Genomic DNA, 17626 nt, shown 5'->3' with positions numbered 1-17626 from the left:
TGACGTACACTCTAACACGCATAAAAACTCATGTATGCTAGGGCGAGAGAAAGGTCGATTGTTGATATCGATAAAATTTAAGTAATCTTGTTTTTGTTTTACAAGTATTGTTGAATATTGTGAAATTGTATTCATGCGAAATAGAAACCAAGTAATAAAAGTAAAATAAATAAAAAATACATAACTGAATTTTAAAACCAATTTTATTACTCAATAAGTTAAAAATCAGTAAAAAATAAATAAATCATAGGCACTTTTGAACGTCAAAGCAAATATAATAATATTAATAACGTCTGTCTGTCGGTCAGCCCTCTAGTGAAGCTATTTGCTCGTTCCAAAGTGTAGATTCCTATGGAGAAGATCGAAGATCTGTTCGTTCGATCTTTTTCAATTAGATTCACAATACAATTCTTGATAACATTGCTTTTCTTTGCATCGATTGCTTGAACTATGTGAGAACAATGTAAAACTAATATTCAGTCAAAGCGATAGAAAAAAAACCTTAAGAACAACAAAATTAATACAGTCTGGAGCTGTTGACAGCGCTCGTTCACCAACATGACACGTACACCAGCACCGTCCAACTCAACCATGTTGCAGGGAATCGAACGATCCAATGCCCGTGCCACCGCCAGTGAGACCTTTGAGTGAGCATGACAACTCTAAGCTGACACAAATGCATTCTACTAGTCTAATTTAGCTAATTACAGGGCTCTCACATTTACAATAATCTGTATAAAGTACAGAACACATTGAAATAACATGGTTATATTATTTCATTTTTTAAATTTACGAAAGATGATATTTTAAATATCGCCATTTTTAGACAAAAAAACTGATTTAAAGAGACTAATTTAAAATTTTCTAAAATAAAATCAGTTTACTTGCTGAATACACATTGCGATATTGTGCGGATAAACGCCTAATTTTAAGTTTCTTTTCCCTGACTTTGTTATTATGTAATTATCAACATCGAAATGTTGCGAACGAAATATGCTACATTTAGTAGGAATCCAGGAGCCCATAGTACAGGTTTTCCTAGTTTGGGTTCCTGAATCCCACCACTTGTCTTTTCAATTGTTTTAAACCTGGTCGTTTAACTTGCTACATAATTTATTATACTATTAATTATTATATAAGCTTAGTTTTTAAGACCAATGTCTGTATAAATATGGTGGAGATAAAAATATACGCAGTTTCTAATCTGTGTGGTGGAACTTGAAAAAAAAAATTAATTCTACCAGTTGTGTCAATCCACAATTTTGTTACACCTGGATCTGTTGGAAACCTAAAACATAATATTAAAATAAATCATATGTCACATTCTATAAAAAAATAAAAACATAAAACTCACTCAAAATCTATATTACTAATTAGTCGTAATAAATAATACTTATTATTTAAATTATAAAGTGTGCTATTGATTATAATAGACTGTATCATAGTAACAATCGACATTGATTACAAATTTGCCCAACACTATCGATGTCATAGATTTTGTGGAAATGAGCTTTTGTTTCGGTACTCGGGACTCTCGCAATGGACGTCATACATTGCGCGATTGCTCACGTAGTGCAAGATTGTACTCATCTATCGCAAGCAATGTATTACTATTAGTCTGCTTGCGATTATATCGTTTTTGTCTATAAATTTCATAATACTAATGTTATAATTACAAATATCACACGTATTTTTATGTTTTTGGACTTACCGGTGAAAAGAAATTCCTTCTCGTGCTATGCTACACACCTGGTTTCTTTTCCGACACGTTATAATAGCGCAAGACGGCATAATATAATATTTTTGCGGAGATACGTACGCTGTCAAAACATGACAGCGATTGCTAGCCGGTAAGTATGGACATTTGAGCGTTATGACAGCGCGCAGTACGCCGGCTCGCACCCTCGGCACGCGTGGCCCGCCCACAAGGCCAATCCAGTCTCTTTCTTTTATCCATGATTAATACCACCATTGTTTTAATGTACATAGACTGTAAAATAAATAATAAAATATCACACAGTTAATAGAGAATATCCTCTAATAACATCTTTTCCCTCTCCCCACAGCCGAGCCAGGATCCAACAGGGCCTCCGATGCAAGTGGGTAACAAGACCGAGTGTGCCCTCCTAGGGTTCGTGCTGGCGCTGGGCCAGAGCTACGAGGCGGTCCGCGAGAGACACCCGGAGGAATCCTTCACCCGCGTCTACACCTTCAACTCCGTGCGCAAGAGCATGTCCACCGTCATCCCCTATAAGGGCGGCTACCGACTCTACACTAAAGGAGCTTCTGAGATTGTTTTGAAGAAGTTAGTATTTTTTATAGATCACTAGCTAATATAATAAGCCATGGTGCTTTGTCTACATGAATTCGGTCTATATTTTTAATTTGTCCCTTTAAATCTGTATGTACTTGTATGCTAACTGTGATCGGATTTAAAACTAAGTTCGGTCTGGCTAGTCACATCAAGGCATACGACAGGAAATAGCTTATGTAAGTTCGCCGTTACCGAAATCGGTAAGGAGGTCTATATACATATAAAATATACTTGTATGGTCTCCTTCCTGAAAAGTATTCAATGCTATTTTACCCTATATACAAATATTGTATAAATAACATACTTTGCTAACAATGAGAACAAACTTAATCAAAATTAATTATTATGTTATCTTGTTACGTAACTATTTGTCAAGGAACTGGACTAATTTCTTAAACTTAATAAACTCTGAAATGTTAGTAAAACTAATATCAAAAATAAATTTTCAATGTTTCGCTTAGTTTTTGATTTTCTCACCTAGACTAGCAATTTTCTCCCATTTCGAAAAAACAATTACCATTTAACTTAAACAATTTCCACTTCTCTACAGATGCGCATTCATCTACGGACACGAAGGTCGCTTGGAAAAGTTCACGCGCGACATGCAAGACCGATTGGTACGACAGGTAATCGAACCCATGGCCTGTGACGGACTCCGAACCATCTCCGTCGCATACAGGGACTTCGTGCCGGGCAAAGCTGAAATTAACCAGGTAAGCTGAAAAGAAAAAATATATTTAGAAATATGTGTAAAGCGTTTAGGTTTAATTCATAATAGTTTTAATTAAAGTCAAGATAAAAAGATAGTTAACTGCCATACAGTCATTTAATGGTTACTTTAGTAATTATTTTCGGAACAAAACTGTTACTCAGGAATAGTTTAAAAGTCTTTGATTATGGCAGTAAGCCATGTTAATTATAACTACTTACTAATGAGTAAGTTTAGAAATCAATATAAGTACAGCTTACTACGAACGAATCATCTAACAATTTACTTTTTTCTGTGGTACAGTAAAACAGGGTGAATAGAATTCAAAGTGTGAATAGACACAAGAATGGAATGAATAGATGTTAGAACATTTTCCCAACATTTATTCACCCCTCTTCTGTATCTATTCACCCCGTTTTACGGTAATAATAATACTTCGTTAAGTGATTTATCTCACACAACTACATAATGTTGACTGCACGGTTGGTGCGGTGGCTGGGCAACTGGCTGCCGCGCAACGGGTAGCGGGTTCGATTCCCGCACGGAGCAACTCTTTGTGTGATCCACAAATTTTTATCCGGGTCTGGGCGTCATGTTTATGTGAACTTGTATGTTTGTAATCTCACCTACGACACAGGAGAATATTTTAATGTGGCGCAACGTTTTTTTATAATATGATATGATATGATATGAATGTTTGTTTGTCTGTGCAGGTGCACATAGACCAGGAACCGAACTGGGACGACGAGGACAACATCGTGAACAACCTGACCTGCTTGTGTGTAGTCGGCATCGAAGATCCTGTGCGACCAGAGGTGCGTATTGCTATACTTTGTCAAAAACATAACTGTTTAAGGTCGTCCACAATACATTGTCTCTGTAAAGGAAGCTCTAATAATAGACGACTCGCTTTAGAATAAATTACTTTAATACAGATTTAATGGTAGCAATTTACAAGTAAGACACAATTGTAATAGCCGACTAAGGCCCCATATTATTATGAGGGCACGAAACATCCTTCGCTAATCGAATCTGTAGGCGGCGGTTACGAACAATCTCAGATATACTAATAAAAAAATATGCCAAATTCATTGTCCTTCAAACTCCTAAAACCACTATTAACCAGTATAGAACATCGACCATGACAAGTACCATAACTGGACAATTGGTCTCAATTTAGGATAGTTTGCCATAATCTCAACGTTTGGTTAATAGGTAAAGATCAAAAACCATAATCAAGGTTAAAGTCAAAACATTAATCATGAATCAGGCACTTTTGAATTGTCCGTCAGTCTGTCTGTCAGTGAAGCTAGACCATCAATTATGAAACCTTAAATTAATGAAATCGTTCCCCCAGGTACCCGAAGCCATCAGGAAATGTCAGAAGGCAGGCATCACAGTCCGCATGGTGACGGGAGACAACGTGAACACGGCGCGCTCCATCGCCATCAAGTGCGGCATACTCAAACCCACTGACGACTTCCTCATTCTCGAGGGCAAGGAGTTCAATAAGAGGATCAGGGATACTAATGGAGAGGTATGTAGCTGTTTTTGTTGGATTTATTACTAAGTAATGTGTGTATGAGGTATTATGTCCTTGGTGAAATAATTGGGTTAAGTTTATGATTGTCTTACTGGTAGAATACCGTCGGCCATTTTAAGGATTGATAAAATTTTAAGAGAGAACTGCCCGGTCTTTGTAAAATGTGTAATTAATACCCAAGCGCCACCAGCGCTGAAGACGAATGCATTTTACTGTTTCGTTACGACATTACTTTACAAAAGCTCTGTCTTGAAATTCAAAGTCTGAGTCTTGTACCCATTAGTACGAGTTTGCTTTACGATAAACGAAAACGAAACGAGAGCGCTCTAATTGACCGACACGAATGAATCAACCAATTAGAGCGCCGAACACGATCTCGTTAAACGTAAAACAAACTCATACTAAGGGCTCTAATGAACTCAAGATAGAGTTAAATCTTCTTTACTCCTGAAAATATAAAACACTATCTAAATTATTATTCTGGAAACAATATCTAACCTATTCTTCTTTATGGCAGGTACAACAACACCTACTAGACAAAGTATGGCCGAAACTCCGCGTCCTCGCGAGATCGTCACCGACAGACAAGTACACGCTAGTTAAAGGAATGATCGAGTCTAAAGCCTTCGACACACGCGAGGTAGTCGCCGTCACCGGAGACGGTACCAATGATGGACCTGCGCTTAAAAAGGCTGATGTTGGATTTGCTATGGTAAGTTGTGTGTTGTTTTTTGGGTGGTAAGGTTGGGTTTTGAGTGGGGAAGATGATTGATGTCAAAAGGTTTCAATTTGAATGAGAAAGACGTAATTTGACTTTGTGATTTATAAAATCTTTAGGAATCTTAAGCACCATCTATTGAACGTAAAAATCGATGATTTAAGTAAAAACAGCTTTGTCGATCTGTCTCTTCTTTTAATACATTTTTAGTCGATCTAACTTCAAAGCACTTAAAATCCTTTACTTTTTATTTCTCAACGATGAAACAAAGTCATATTCTAACATGTCCATATGTTATACTTCTTTGATAAATAAAAATACCCATCACATCAACCACTACTAGCTAAACATATTAAAAGACGTCACCCACACTATACTAACCACCCAATTCTTCCCCCAGGGTATCGCAGGTACAGACGTAGCGAAGGAAGCATCAGACATCATCCTCACAGACGATAACTTCTCATCCATCGTGAAGGCGGTGATGTGGGGACGCAACGTGTACGACTCCATCGCCAAGTTCTTGCAGTTCCAGCTTACAGTCAACGTGGTCGCCGTCATTGTGGCTTTCATTGGTGCCTGCGCGATACAGGACAGTCCTCTAAAGGTGCGTACAAATTGGTAAACCATACATTAAGTCTCTACTAAACTTTGACAGGTTTGAGAATTGTGGCGTTAAAGTTACTTAAAAAAGGTATCCGTGTCTGACTGACTCTTCTGACTGCGCGGTTGACGCCGCGTCTGGGTAAACCAATGAGATAATGTATTAACTTTTGTAAATAGACTACAAAAGAGTAATCTAGATGAAGTCGGCGTTTCCCAACGAATTACTCTGAGAAGAAATGACGAAACAAACTGGAAGTCTAGACAATATTTGAAAAATGAAGTGATGTGTGAATCATTGCTAAATACTACACGTAATTAATAAAAGTATCCAATATTGATTTCTTTCTATTATACAGTTATCTCTCATCTATCGTTAGATTATAAACTATTACCAGAAGACCAACCTTCAGCGTCGATAGAGTAGATTACTGTTATTATTTAATTTTTTTATGATATTGATATCCCTTTCGAAAAGCTTTCGATTTTGATCATTACACCCAATTCCCCCTTCCAGGCAGTACAAATGTTATGGGTAAACCTGATCATGGACACGCTGGCGTCCCTGGCGCTGGCGACGGAGATGCCGACGCCCGACCTGCTGCAGCGCAAGCCGTACGGCCGGACCAAGCCCCTCATCAGCCGCACCATGATGAAGAACATCCTCGGACAGGCCATCTACCAGCTCTTCATTATATTCTCGCTTCTATTTGTCGGTAAGTTAAGTCTTTGACTGCCAATAGAAAACTGTTGAAGGCAAATCCTCCGCTAACGTCGGTCACCGGTGACTGGCGTTCAAAGTGTTAATGGTCTTACTAAACTTAAATAAAATGATACCACCTTTAACAGTTTAAAAATCATTGAAATAACAAGTTGTACATTGTAAAATACTGATTGGTGCATATGGTCAAGTCTCAGCGAGTAAGCTACTATTCTAATGTAGTTGTAAAAAAAACAGGAGAAAAAGTTTCGTCAAAGTTCAAGAACAACGCCAACGAAATCATTTCCGCTGAAGAGATAGTTGTTCTGTTTATTATATCAACCGCCAAATATTTTGGATTAATTGGCTAAGAGACTTCAGACAAAAGAACAAACTATATACATACTAAATTAATTATTATGTAATCGGCTCTCTCACGTAACTGTTTGACGAGGAACTCGATACACGACGCGGCGATTGTCACGGATTGAGCTGCTCATGAATATGAGCCTAACATGGCTTGAAACATTGTCATTTTAGTAAATTATCAACTTTATTTTCTTTGCCATAAAGTCCAAAATCAACGCTAAAAGACATTCAATGAGCCTCTTGCTAGCCTTTCTAGCACGGCTTGAAACATTGTCATTTTAGTAAATTATCAACTTTATTTTCTTTGCCATAAAGTCCAAAATCAACACTAAAAGACATTCAATAACCATAATACACATCTAAAAACTCCTTATTCTACAGGCGACAGGCTGCTGAACATCCCGTCAGGGCGCGGGCAGGCGCTGGGATCCGAACCCACGCAGCACTTCACGATCATCTTCAACACGTTCGTCATGATGACGCTCTTCAACGAGATCAACGCGCGCAAGATACACGGCCAAAGAAATGTGTTCCAGGGGCTGTTTACTAACCCCATCTTCTATTCTATATGGATCGGCACTGCGGCTTCGCAGGTATGTTTTGTTTGTGTGTTTGTTGTGGTTGTTGTTGTGTTTCAGAGATGAAGAGTTGTATGAATATGAAGGTCCTGTCGTACGAAGGTATTTTGTGCTATGTTTTCTCTTTTTTTTTTAATGATGATAAGTAGGGAAGTAAAGAGCTTAGGTATTTTGCTACAAGACATCGATACTATCGAATTTAATCTTCATAGCTTTTTCTGTTTTAATAATAATAATTTGTTTTGTATGAAAATGTCTTGATTTTACAAACATTTTCTTGATAAAGTAGTCTTAACCAAAGATAATACTTGAAAAGACTGATAATTATTCATGAAGCGAAAGTAAGATTCGTAGCAATTGGCGTTCTATTATTTCTGATTGTCCCCATGGGACAGAAGTTTGAGGTTATGTATGTATATGTTAAATTAACGATACCAAAATTTAAAACATTTAAATCACGCCACCATCATCATCTACCATCAACACCAACCTAATTACCACCATGTAATCAATACCCCATCAAAACAATTCCAGGTAATAATTATCCAGTTCGGTGGCATGGCGTTCAGTACGGCGGGTCTGTCGATAGACCAGTGGCTCTGGTGCCTGTTCCTCGGAGCCGGGACCCTCGTCTGGGGTCAACTCGTCACCACCGTGCCCACTAGGAAGATTCCTAAGAGACTGTCGTGAGTATTATACTATTAAATAGGTGGTTCATCATCAAGAGTCCTTGATATCTACTGCTGGACTATAAGACATCTTCTACGAACAAATTGGAATAATTAGAAATATTGCAGTGTAAATACATCACCTAAATAGTCATCTTGAGACTAATTTGTATATGGAATAGGGGAGAAATCTACTGCTGGACTATAAGACCACTTCTACGAACAAACTGGGATAATTACTAATATTGCAGTGTAAATACAACGCCTAAATAGTCATCGTTAGACCAACTTGTTTATGGAATAGGGGAGCAAGCAAACTGACGGATCACCTGATGGTAAGCAATGGACAGCGGCCAAAGGATTATACCAGAGGATTAGGTCTCCGGTCGCATACATAGCGAAACACAAAACTTTGGCAATTTTTCTCCGGTTTTCTATAAAGCCGTGGTAATTATACTATGGTATGATGACATACATCATCCTGTGCTACCCAGATGGGGCAGAGGTCAGCCCGATCCAGAGACTATCCAACCCGGTCCAGACTACGATCCAGATCTGGATAAGAAGCCGCGAGCTGGTCAGATTCTCTGGATCCGCGGTCTGACGCGTCTCCAGACTCAGGTATGCACAACACATGCACGATACACACACAAACACAGGGATACATTATTGTCTTGACGGATGACATGTGCTTGTAAAAAAAATATATATATAATATTGATATATAGGCTGTAATGTCTATTATAAGTATTAATTGTGATATTTTTTGGTCTGAATAAAAAAAATGTGATAAAAAAGGAGCTTTAAAATGTATTACTTAATGAGTAGAGTACGATTTTGTAACCTTAATTGATTAATAAAACAGACTAGTATAGAATGAAATACAATTTGGATCTGTTACACAAAAATATCCAGTATACTAGAACGTTTTGAAAATGAAACTATACTTGGTATACTTGAAAATAAACCTTATTTTCATATACATAAAAAAAGTATATCTCATCCGTCTATAAACGCTATGTGGCTAAATTCAGTAGCTGAAAGGTCACTGGATTTCGTCTGGGGCTTTCAATAATTTCATATTAATATATAAAAAAACTTTACCTATATGTATTTAATATTAATATGAAATTATCGGGAACATAGGTACACGAACACAAAACGGGTTAAATGTTGGGGGTTGATGTACATCACCATTATGGGGGTTATAAATGGTTCTAAAAGTTTATTCACCCTTGAATAACATATTCAAGTTTGAATAAATTTTTCCTAACTGCTAACAATAGCTGTGATTTGAATAAATATGTTTTTTAAAAGTAATTTGTATGGCTATTGTTTCCAGTTATATTTTTACTGGCGGCATTCTTAATTATTTTTATGAATAACAATTTATGAATAGCTAAAAGAGTCGTATAAATTATAATATATATAAGAAGCTGTCAGTAAATCCTCATGGGTTACATCATGGAATTATTGGCTGTGTTTTTGAGACTGGTTACCCAAAGAAACATGATGATATTCCATGCTATATTATATTTAAAAAATAATAAATTACTGTGCATATTTACCGAATTACTCACAAGTATAAGACGTAAACATGACACGGTAATTATACAATAATGATAATAAATAAAAATAAATTCAAAAATAAAAAATATTAGGAATCGCAGGCTGTTCGAGCTTACGAAAGAGGGATAAGTTTTAAGTTTACAGCTTCGATACATACAAATATATAAACAGCAAAAGGTCAACAGTTCAACACTTCGGATACCTTGGGCATCCTAACGCTAAGTCAACGATACTATAGTCCTTATTATATATACTTTTACTATTTTTGCATACAAACGAATATAACCACCATTTTTCAATATTATGCATCCATATTACCTAGAGTATTCGACCATAGATATAGAAATACGTTAAATCATTTTTATATTACACATCTTATGATTTGTCCGTGCAGTAAGCGGGAATTGTCACAGTACGAGTCGATACAAATAATCAATTAATTCAATTCAAATATTATATATTTTTTTCTAAATAATACACAAAAAAATATAATTATTTTCTCTCCGTAAAAGAAAACGAATTTCAATATAACTGTACGTTATTTTGATTGGTTTTTAGTTTTTTTATTTTTATTATTTTATCTTTCTCGTTTATTTTTTTTTTCTATATTAATTTTCTTGTTTTCCAAGTCTCTTTATTATTTTTCGTTTCATTCTCCTATACTTCTGTTCTTTACGAGACATTTATTTTTATACCTACACAGAGAAACACTTTACAAAGTAATAAATAGTAGTATACGCTATCATTATTTTTGGCCCATGATTAACGTAGAAATTAACTGATTGTTCGGTCACTAATTTTGTTTCAACACATACAATTTCTCAAGAAATTATGATAATAAATATTTGTCGAAATTGGCAACCGAACAATGCTGCAAACATTAGAGACTTTTATTTATCCAACAAGACTTTATTTCATTTTACTTCTTCAGACCTGGTTTCATGACATTTATGTATATGTTTATGCAACTTTTTACTATCTATCTGTATTTCAGTCTTGAGAATCACCTTGCTGTCTCCTGCTCTATACTCCTAACTTGTCATGAGACCGGGGCTATCCCGTAACGCCACTAGATATGAGAGTAACCGCCATGCATGAACCGCATAACGAGACAGTCTGACGCTACCCGTTTTACTTTTATTTTTCTATATTTAATACCTGAGTTGACTTGCCGCCCCTCTTCCACTACCCATTGGCATGCTCTAGTAGGCTGTGACAATGTTACTTATCCCTCGTAATACCTTCAAACAGTTACTATGACTACCCCGATAGTATATAAATATATTACTCAACATAAACCACATCGCGGTATGAATATGACTATCTCTATCTTACTCTATCTTTTATTTAACTCTAGTCATACTGACTGTTTGATTTTATTTTTTTATTTTTGACTATTTTTTTTTTTTTGTTTTATTTTTGTCTGTTTTTGATTTTTATTTTGAAGAATAGTATTTTTTGCTTGTGATGCGCCAACCCGAAACATCCTCGCTACTGATCCAAAGCATCCCAGCTCTGTTAAGAACGCCGTTTCGAAAGAACCTGCCACTGCCAGGCCCGCACGGCGTACCGACTAACATGCGCGTAGCGTGACCGATATCAATATACTAGCAGTAACATGACTTGTTCACTTGATCACTTGTTTATCCACTTTAAAGTATTATTTTAATATTATTTTGTACCAAGTTGTGTTCAGTTACTGCTGTTAGAATGACTTTATTTGAGTGTGGAGTGGATTTTTTTTGAGAAAATATTAGTAAACACACATGTAGCGAGAGCATGCCCCGTGTGCTCCGACTAACACTTCAGTCTAACCGACTACGGTGGAACCTATCTCTTCCCTTGCCGTTGTGTTGTTGTCAGTGTTTTTATGTTTTTTTTTTTTTGTTTTTTTTTTTATTTTGTGTTTGGTTTTGTTTTATTTTTGTGTATGTTGTCCCCGTAGTGGCGTGTTATGTCGGGTGTGTTCGGTCAGGTGGGTACAAGCGTCAAACTGGGCGGCGAGATCCATCATCCGTAGTTTTGCATTGCCTTGCAGTTGGAAGTTGCCTTCTTTGTGTTAATTTGCGTAAGTCTTGTTAGGCTTGATGTAGTGTCCATTATTGTAAATGTATATAGCGATGTTACGCAGCGTCGCAGGTAAGTATACTATGTACGTAGAGAACAAATAACCAGTAAATTACATATATAAAAAGATACATATAACCCAAAAAGTGATATTGTGTAGCTTTCTAACTTTCGACGTTTATAGATTGTGCAAATATCAAGATTTCACTCAAATCTTGCAATCAAACATAATTTCTTTTATTATCAAAGTTTGCAAAGATATTTTCACAATAAAAATTCGTCTGAATGTACTAAAAAACACATATGTTCCTCCTTGGCTCCTAAATAAGTGTGTAACGAAATACACGACACGTCAGCATGGTAGATGTTTAGACTAAGTATCTGTCACAAGAATTATATGCGGACTAGCGTGCCACCACCATAGAACGCATATGGAATTTGACATAAAAGAAAAAAAATAAATAGAAGTTACTGTACATTGTTTTGTTTAAAAGAACGTTTTTTAAAGCCAGTTGGCAGATATAAATAGGTGTTACCCGAGTTTAGGAATAGTGCACCCTTGTCTGACCCACGCATTTTTAGGTGATTCCCTGCGTTGTGTAGGAGTAGCTTAGACTTCGATCTCCAGGGTAGATGAGGCCTCGATTCGTACCCTATTATTTTTCTCACATTTTTTTTTTTATTTTTATTTTTTTGTCTTTTTTTTTAATTCTCCTACGTTGGCACTCTTCCGGGTCATATTCGTATCACGCGACACTGGCCTCCCTGGCCCATACACGCATCAATATACACGATACACTTGTTCCATTTCGTTTTATTTCCTGATTTTTTTCTTTTAATAAAGGGTCTGTTTTCCGTGTTGGCCTGCTTGCGGCTAGGACAGATATGGAACACGTGATTTATGTTTTATATTCAATGTTGATTGGTTAATTAATATTATCATTTTGACCTCATCATCTCATAATTCACTTTTGTTTTGTTGCGTTCAATTCTTACTAAATGTATAGCAACAAATTAATGTAATTTTGGATTATTTACATAAATAACAGAAAAACAATAAAAAACATTTATTGTAGTAAAAATAAAGTTTAAAATATTGTTACAAAAAACGGAAAAAATATTTCATGTTTAATCAAACAAGTTCCACATAAAACCGATTGCCTTACCAATATGCACTCCCTCTGACTGCATGGCCAAATTCCCACCAGTGAGATGATGACGTCACAATCGTAACATGAACACGGAGTATGACGTCAGCAACACTCGTCGCAACGCCATTCAAAAAGAGAAATGACGTCATAGTGCGTCGAGGCACGTGACCGTGCCATATCTGTCCGGCGGCAGTTGTAAAGCTAGGGCTGCGCACGTAGGACGGTGTCGAATGGGGCGTGGAGCCGCGCGTCGTAGAGAGATGTTGTTGGCAGCCCCGCCCCGTGCTGGAGACCGAGGTGTAGTGGCGGCCGCGCCGCCCGCGCCTGCCCGCCCGGACGCTGACGGTACACACTGGACGCGGCGACACTCGCCCGCACGCACCGCACGCACTCACTCGACCTTGTACCCTCCCTTACTGGAGGAGCAATCCGCGCGGGTCACCGAACCCATGCTGCTAATCATGCAGACGCTAAATTAAATGAGGATTGAAACAAATTGGAATGGAATGTGCAAATAGATGTGTGTGATTTGTAGATACAAAGCGAGTAGAGTGTCGTCGAGTAACCGTTAGCATTTCAATAGTTCTGTTTTCTCGTCTGTTATGCATCTACCCACGACTTCTGGCTGTAGATCTCGCCCTGTCCCCCAGTGCTCCCGTACTGGCACCGTCTCGTCCGCCGCCCCCGTCAGCACCCTGTCTCCGCGACGAGCTACCGCACGTCGCCCCGACCGCGTCCCAACTCGTCCCGCTTTGTGATGTCACTCTCTTGTCTCCAGTCAGCCAGTCATTTAGCCACGTGTTTGTTTTAGCAGTTTATCGCAGCACCTTAGTTCTTTTGTTTTGTATTACTTAGCTGTGAGCATGGCGCCCACCGTTTCCCCAGCACCGGACTCACTCATCGTGCCATCGTCACTTCGGTAGTACATAGTTAGCCACGAGGTCTCTCGACTAGTTGCATGTCGTAGCCACGACGTAGCGTCCCATCGTCCCCTCCACAGACGTCCCCGAACTCTGAATACAGACAACCGGCTAGGTCAGGGTAGACAAAGAACATCCACACCACACTCTTTGATATCGGTGGTCGGCGCCGCGCGGGCGGGGCGTGGCGAGGCGTAGCGCGGATGGGTCGGCTCGGCTCGTGCTCGGCTGACGGCGTGTTGTTGCAGCTGCGCGTGGTGCGCGCCTTCAAGTCCACGCTGGAGGACCTGGAGGAGCGGCTGTCGGCGCACTCGGCGGCGGGGCTGCGCTCGCGCCTGCGCGGGCCGCCGCCCGACATCGCCTACATCGACGCGGACGACGTGCCGGCCGCGCCGCGCACCGAGACCACCATATTCTGAGCTCGCCGCCCGCCGCCCGCCCCGACCCGAACCGACCGACCACGAGAACGCACTCTAGACGTTTTATTTTTATTCTCTGCGAGTTTTCCTTTGTTCCGGCGGCCCGGCCGTCGATCGTACTTAACGCCGCAATCTCCCGCGTAATCTCATCGCTACACCGCGCCCCTATCTCGTTTCAGTCTCGATCGTGTTTACGCTTTAATCATTAATCGACTCTTAATTTAGTACGTTAAGAATTTTTATTAAGTGTTGAAATTTTTTTAGTGCTAGGTAGTTGATAGAGCAATAACTACTAGACGATGTTAGCGGCCCGATGTTAGGCTCCTAGACCGAATCGTGCCTGTTGTCGCGCCGTGTGCCGTGCGCATGCGCGCAAACTGTACATTGTCAAATCATATATTGTAACCTGTTGATGTTAACGTTTCCATAGAGAATGTTTGCATATTTTAATAGTTGACAAGTGAGCATAAGTTAGTGTCGGGACCCCTGTTTCTTATACGTAGGATATATACGACTCCTCTACCGATCATTATGAATGAACACTGCTATTTTAGAGATGAACATATTTGTACATAACTTAGTGATCTTCTGAACGTCTTTTATTAATATCGGAGCAGTGATATTTTGTATAGGTAGCTATATGAAACTAAATGATGAAACTCCAATTTAAATTGTAAACTTTTTAATAATCCTTGAACTTCGAAATTTTACGAAAAAAAAATATAAATTTAATTAATAATTACTTATAAATATAAATGGAACTTTTGAAAGTTTTAAACTTCGTCACTTACTTAGCTTTTTGTGTAAGTAGTTTGTTACGAGAACATAATATTATGATTACTATGAGATATTGAGGGTACTTGGCAGCTTGTGTGTTTTGTTTCATAGTAAATTTTGGGACCACTTTTAACCCCTTTCTATCTTTGAGATCTATCTTCGTTATATATCGGTAATGAGACGAATAATTTGTCTATAAATAAATCACTTAATGTTAATTAATTAATTAATCTTACATAGATTCTTATGTATATGCCTAAAGTTTAGTATGAATGAGACACTTCACGCTTAAAAAGAAACCGAAAGAGCTCTAATATATAAAATAAAGTGTACTATAAATTTTCAAAACTTGGTTTTTGCGATAATGTTACGAGAAAAAAAAATATTTACATTGAAAAATAAATTGTAAGCAAATTCCATAGCATTTCTTTTCGCCTGTCTTTGTTCTGGTGGGGGTGGCCATTTAGCCCATACGCTCTATTTCAGATGTTGACGGTAAGTTTAGGTCTGACGCATAGGAAGCGTAATATTGTAAGTATTGTCAGATAATGTAGGTACACGTTGATACAATAAGTTGATTAGAGCATGGAATCCGTGGTGTCTGCACTTGGCTGCCCAGCGTCTCCGGTCTCCACGGCTTTATTGGATCATATACACTGTTCCACATACTAAAATCACGCTTAAACAAAACCTAAGCATAATATAAACATAGTATACATGTATACTAATTAGTTTTGTTCTAAAGAACTACTATTTTGTTTAAATAATTTAGATTTTTCACCAGTGTTTGTTCTTTTACCAGAAAAACAGTTGTGTATCATTCAATAAGCCGTTACGTACACCATTAAAGGTGAGACCTCGAGCGGCCATTTTGTGACGTCACTGTCGACAAGATGGCCGCCGTATCTAGTTTGTAAGTACTGAGCATTATTAATGGAGCAAATGTATATTATTTTGGTACAAAATGTTGTTTCTTTGATTTTTTTTTATTATTATTTTTTAATTATTTTTGCTTCGCATTTACAGTGTGATCATGCTTATATTACAGTGTTTTGCATGTAAACTGATGTCTGTGAGTATTGCACAATTTGTATTTTTTTTTCCTTTTTATTAATGATTGTTAATGTAAGTAGATGTTTGTAACTAGAGTTTCTGATAATATATATTTTTCATTATACTAACTAAATATTATCAGATGCTCAATGAAAGGTTTTATATCCGAATTTTTCATTTTTATTACTGTTATAACAGTTGAGCGTATAATATAAAAATGGTTATACAACCACGAAAACTTACTTACAAAACGTTAACACTGTAGACGTAAGATAAAATATATTCATGAAAATAAAATCAACGCATAAACTAATATTATCTCCACTATTACACCAAAATTAGTAAACTAAGTGTTATAAGGTCAGGCGGGGCAAGCGCGCCAACGGGGTAAGCGCACCTACCATAAAAATATCGAAAACTACAGATGTAATACAACTAACGACATCTTACATCAATGCAACAAACTCAAATGCAGTTCTATTTCAACATAACAGATGTCTCTGTTCACCATAACTTGACGTAACCGCCATTTTAGTTTTAGTGTCATTTAAACCTGTTACCAGAGATGAGCTCGTGTTAATTATCTCCTTAAATCCCCAAAAATTTTATGTGTTGCGGCAAACCAATAAGGTGAGTACAGAATTTTGTTGTTTTTCTTTAAATCTGTGGCTGTATTTTAGTCCTATCTAGTGAAATTAATATTTTTTTATTGAATTTAAAATCTTAACCTCAAAATAGTCAAGTGAGGCAAGTGCGCCTAAATTTTTAGTTATATGGCGCACTTCCCCCAAGCCAGAAGTCGTCAACTTTTATGATTTAGTTATTTTCTTAGCCGACGCACGACAGCCTCGGAAAAAAGAATGATTTTAGTTCGTATTAAGAATTTAATCTCTAGATGTGATGGAATTTTTTGTCGGTTTTTTCTTAATTTCTTTTTGAAATTAAATTTTTACGTTTTTTAAATTAAACTGTATAAAAACGTTATTTTAACATTTTTTTGCGAAAAAAATGAATGAATTACTTAATGCATAAAAATATAAGTCTGATTTGATTTAATAAAGATTTCTTTTACTCTAGACAAACATTTTTATTTAAATACATCAGCATTATTTACCTTAAAAAAAAACACAATTAAGGTTTAGAACCCCTGATTACAAGTTTATGGCGCACTTGCCCCAAATATGGTATAGAAGCTGCAGTAACCTATAGAATGAGTAAATTAAAAAGAAACCAAGAGTAATGAGTTCATTTGTTTGTTCTATTAAGTATATTATCAGTATTTCTGGTATCTTGAAATTTTAACGTTATTTTTTTATACAGGCGCACTTGCCCCGTTTCCAGAGGCAAGTGCGCCTGTAACCATGTTTTCCAATTTCGTTGAAAATAATGTAAAAATATGGATAGAATGGATATTACCAACGTTTCTTGCAGCTACAACAATCCAAATATTGATAATTTAATAAAAGTT

General features: G+C 37.3%; 1 protein-coding gene and 1 long non-coding RNA gene across 2 annotated transcripts in view; one reads left to right on the top strand and one right to left on the bottom strand.

Annotated features, from left to right (window-relative positions):
- The window catches only part of LOC118280605 (plasma membrane calcium-transporting ATPase 2), a 64230-nt gene that overhangs the window by 38364 nt on the left and 8240 nt on the right, over positions 1 to 17626 (top strand). The window contains exons 13-22 of the mRNA XM_050699533.1: positions 2067 to 2305; positions 2865 to 3027; positions 3737 to 3838; positions 4381 to 4560; positions 5084 to 5278; positions 5685 to 5891; positions 6405 to 6603; positions 7338 to 7549; positions 8069 to 8220; positions 8697 to 8823. Of these exons, the coding sequence (XP_050555490.1) occupies positions 2067 to 2305; positions 2865 to 3027; positions 3737 to 3838; positions 4381 to 4560; positions 5084 to 5278; positions 5685 to 5891; positions 6405 to 6603; positions 7338 to 7549; positions 8069 to 8220; positions 8697 to 8823 (1776 nt within the window). The remainder of the gene's footprint in view (positions 1 to 2066; positions 2306 to 2864; positions 3028 to 3736; positions 3839 to 4380; positions 4561 to 5083; positions 5279 to 5684; positions 5892 to 6404; positions 6604 to 7337; positions 7550 to 8068; positions 8221 to 8696; positions 8824 to 17626) is intronic.
- Positions 186 to 1966, bottom strand: LOC126911616 (uncharacterized). The gene is made up of 2 exons (XR_007706136.1): positions 1712 to 1966; positions 186 to 1288 (listed from the first exon to the last, which is right to left on the bottom strand). It is a non-coding gene; the product is annotated as an uncharacterized LOC126911616 (long non-coding RNA).

The sequence above is a fragment of the Spodoptera frugiperda genome, chromosome 16 (genome assembly GCF_023101765.2).
Source record: "Spodoptera frugiperda isolate SF20-4 chromosome 16, AGI-APGP_CSIRO_Sfru_2.0, whole genome shotgun sequence".
Taxonomy (NCBI): Eukaryota; Metazoa; Arthropoda; class Insecta; order Lepidoptera; family Noctuidae; genus Spodoptera; species Spodoptera frugiperda.
The sequence above is the reverse complement of the archived record's forward strand: the minus strand, read 5'-3'. Positions and strand labels throughout refer to the sequence as shown.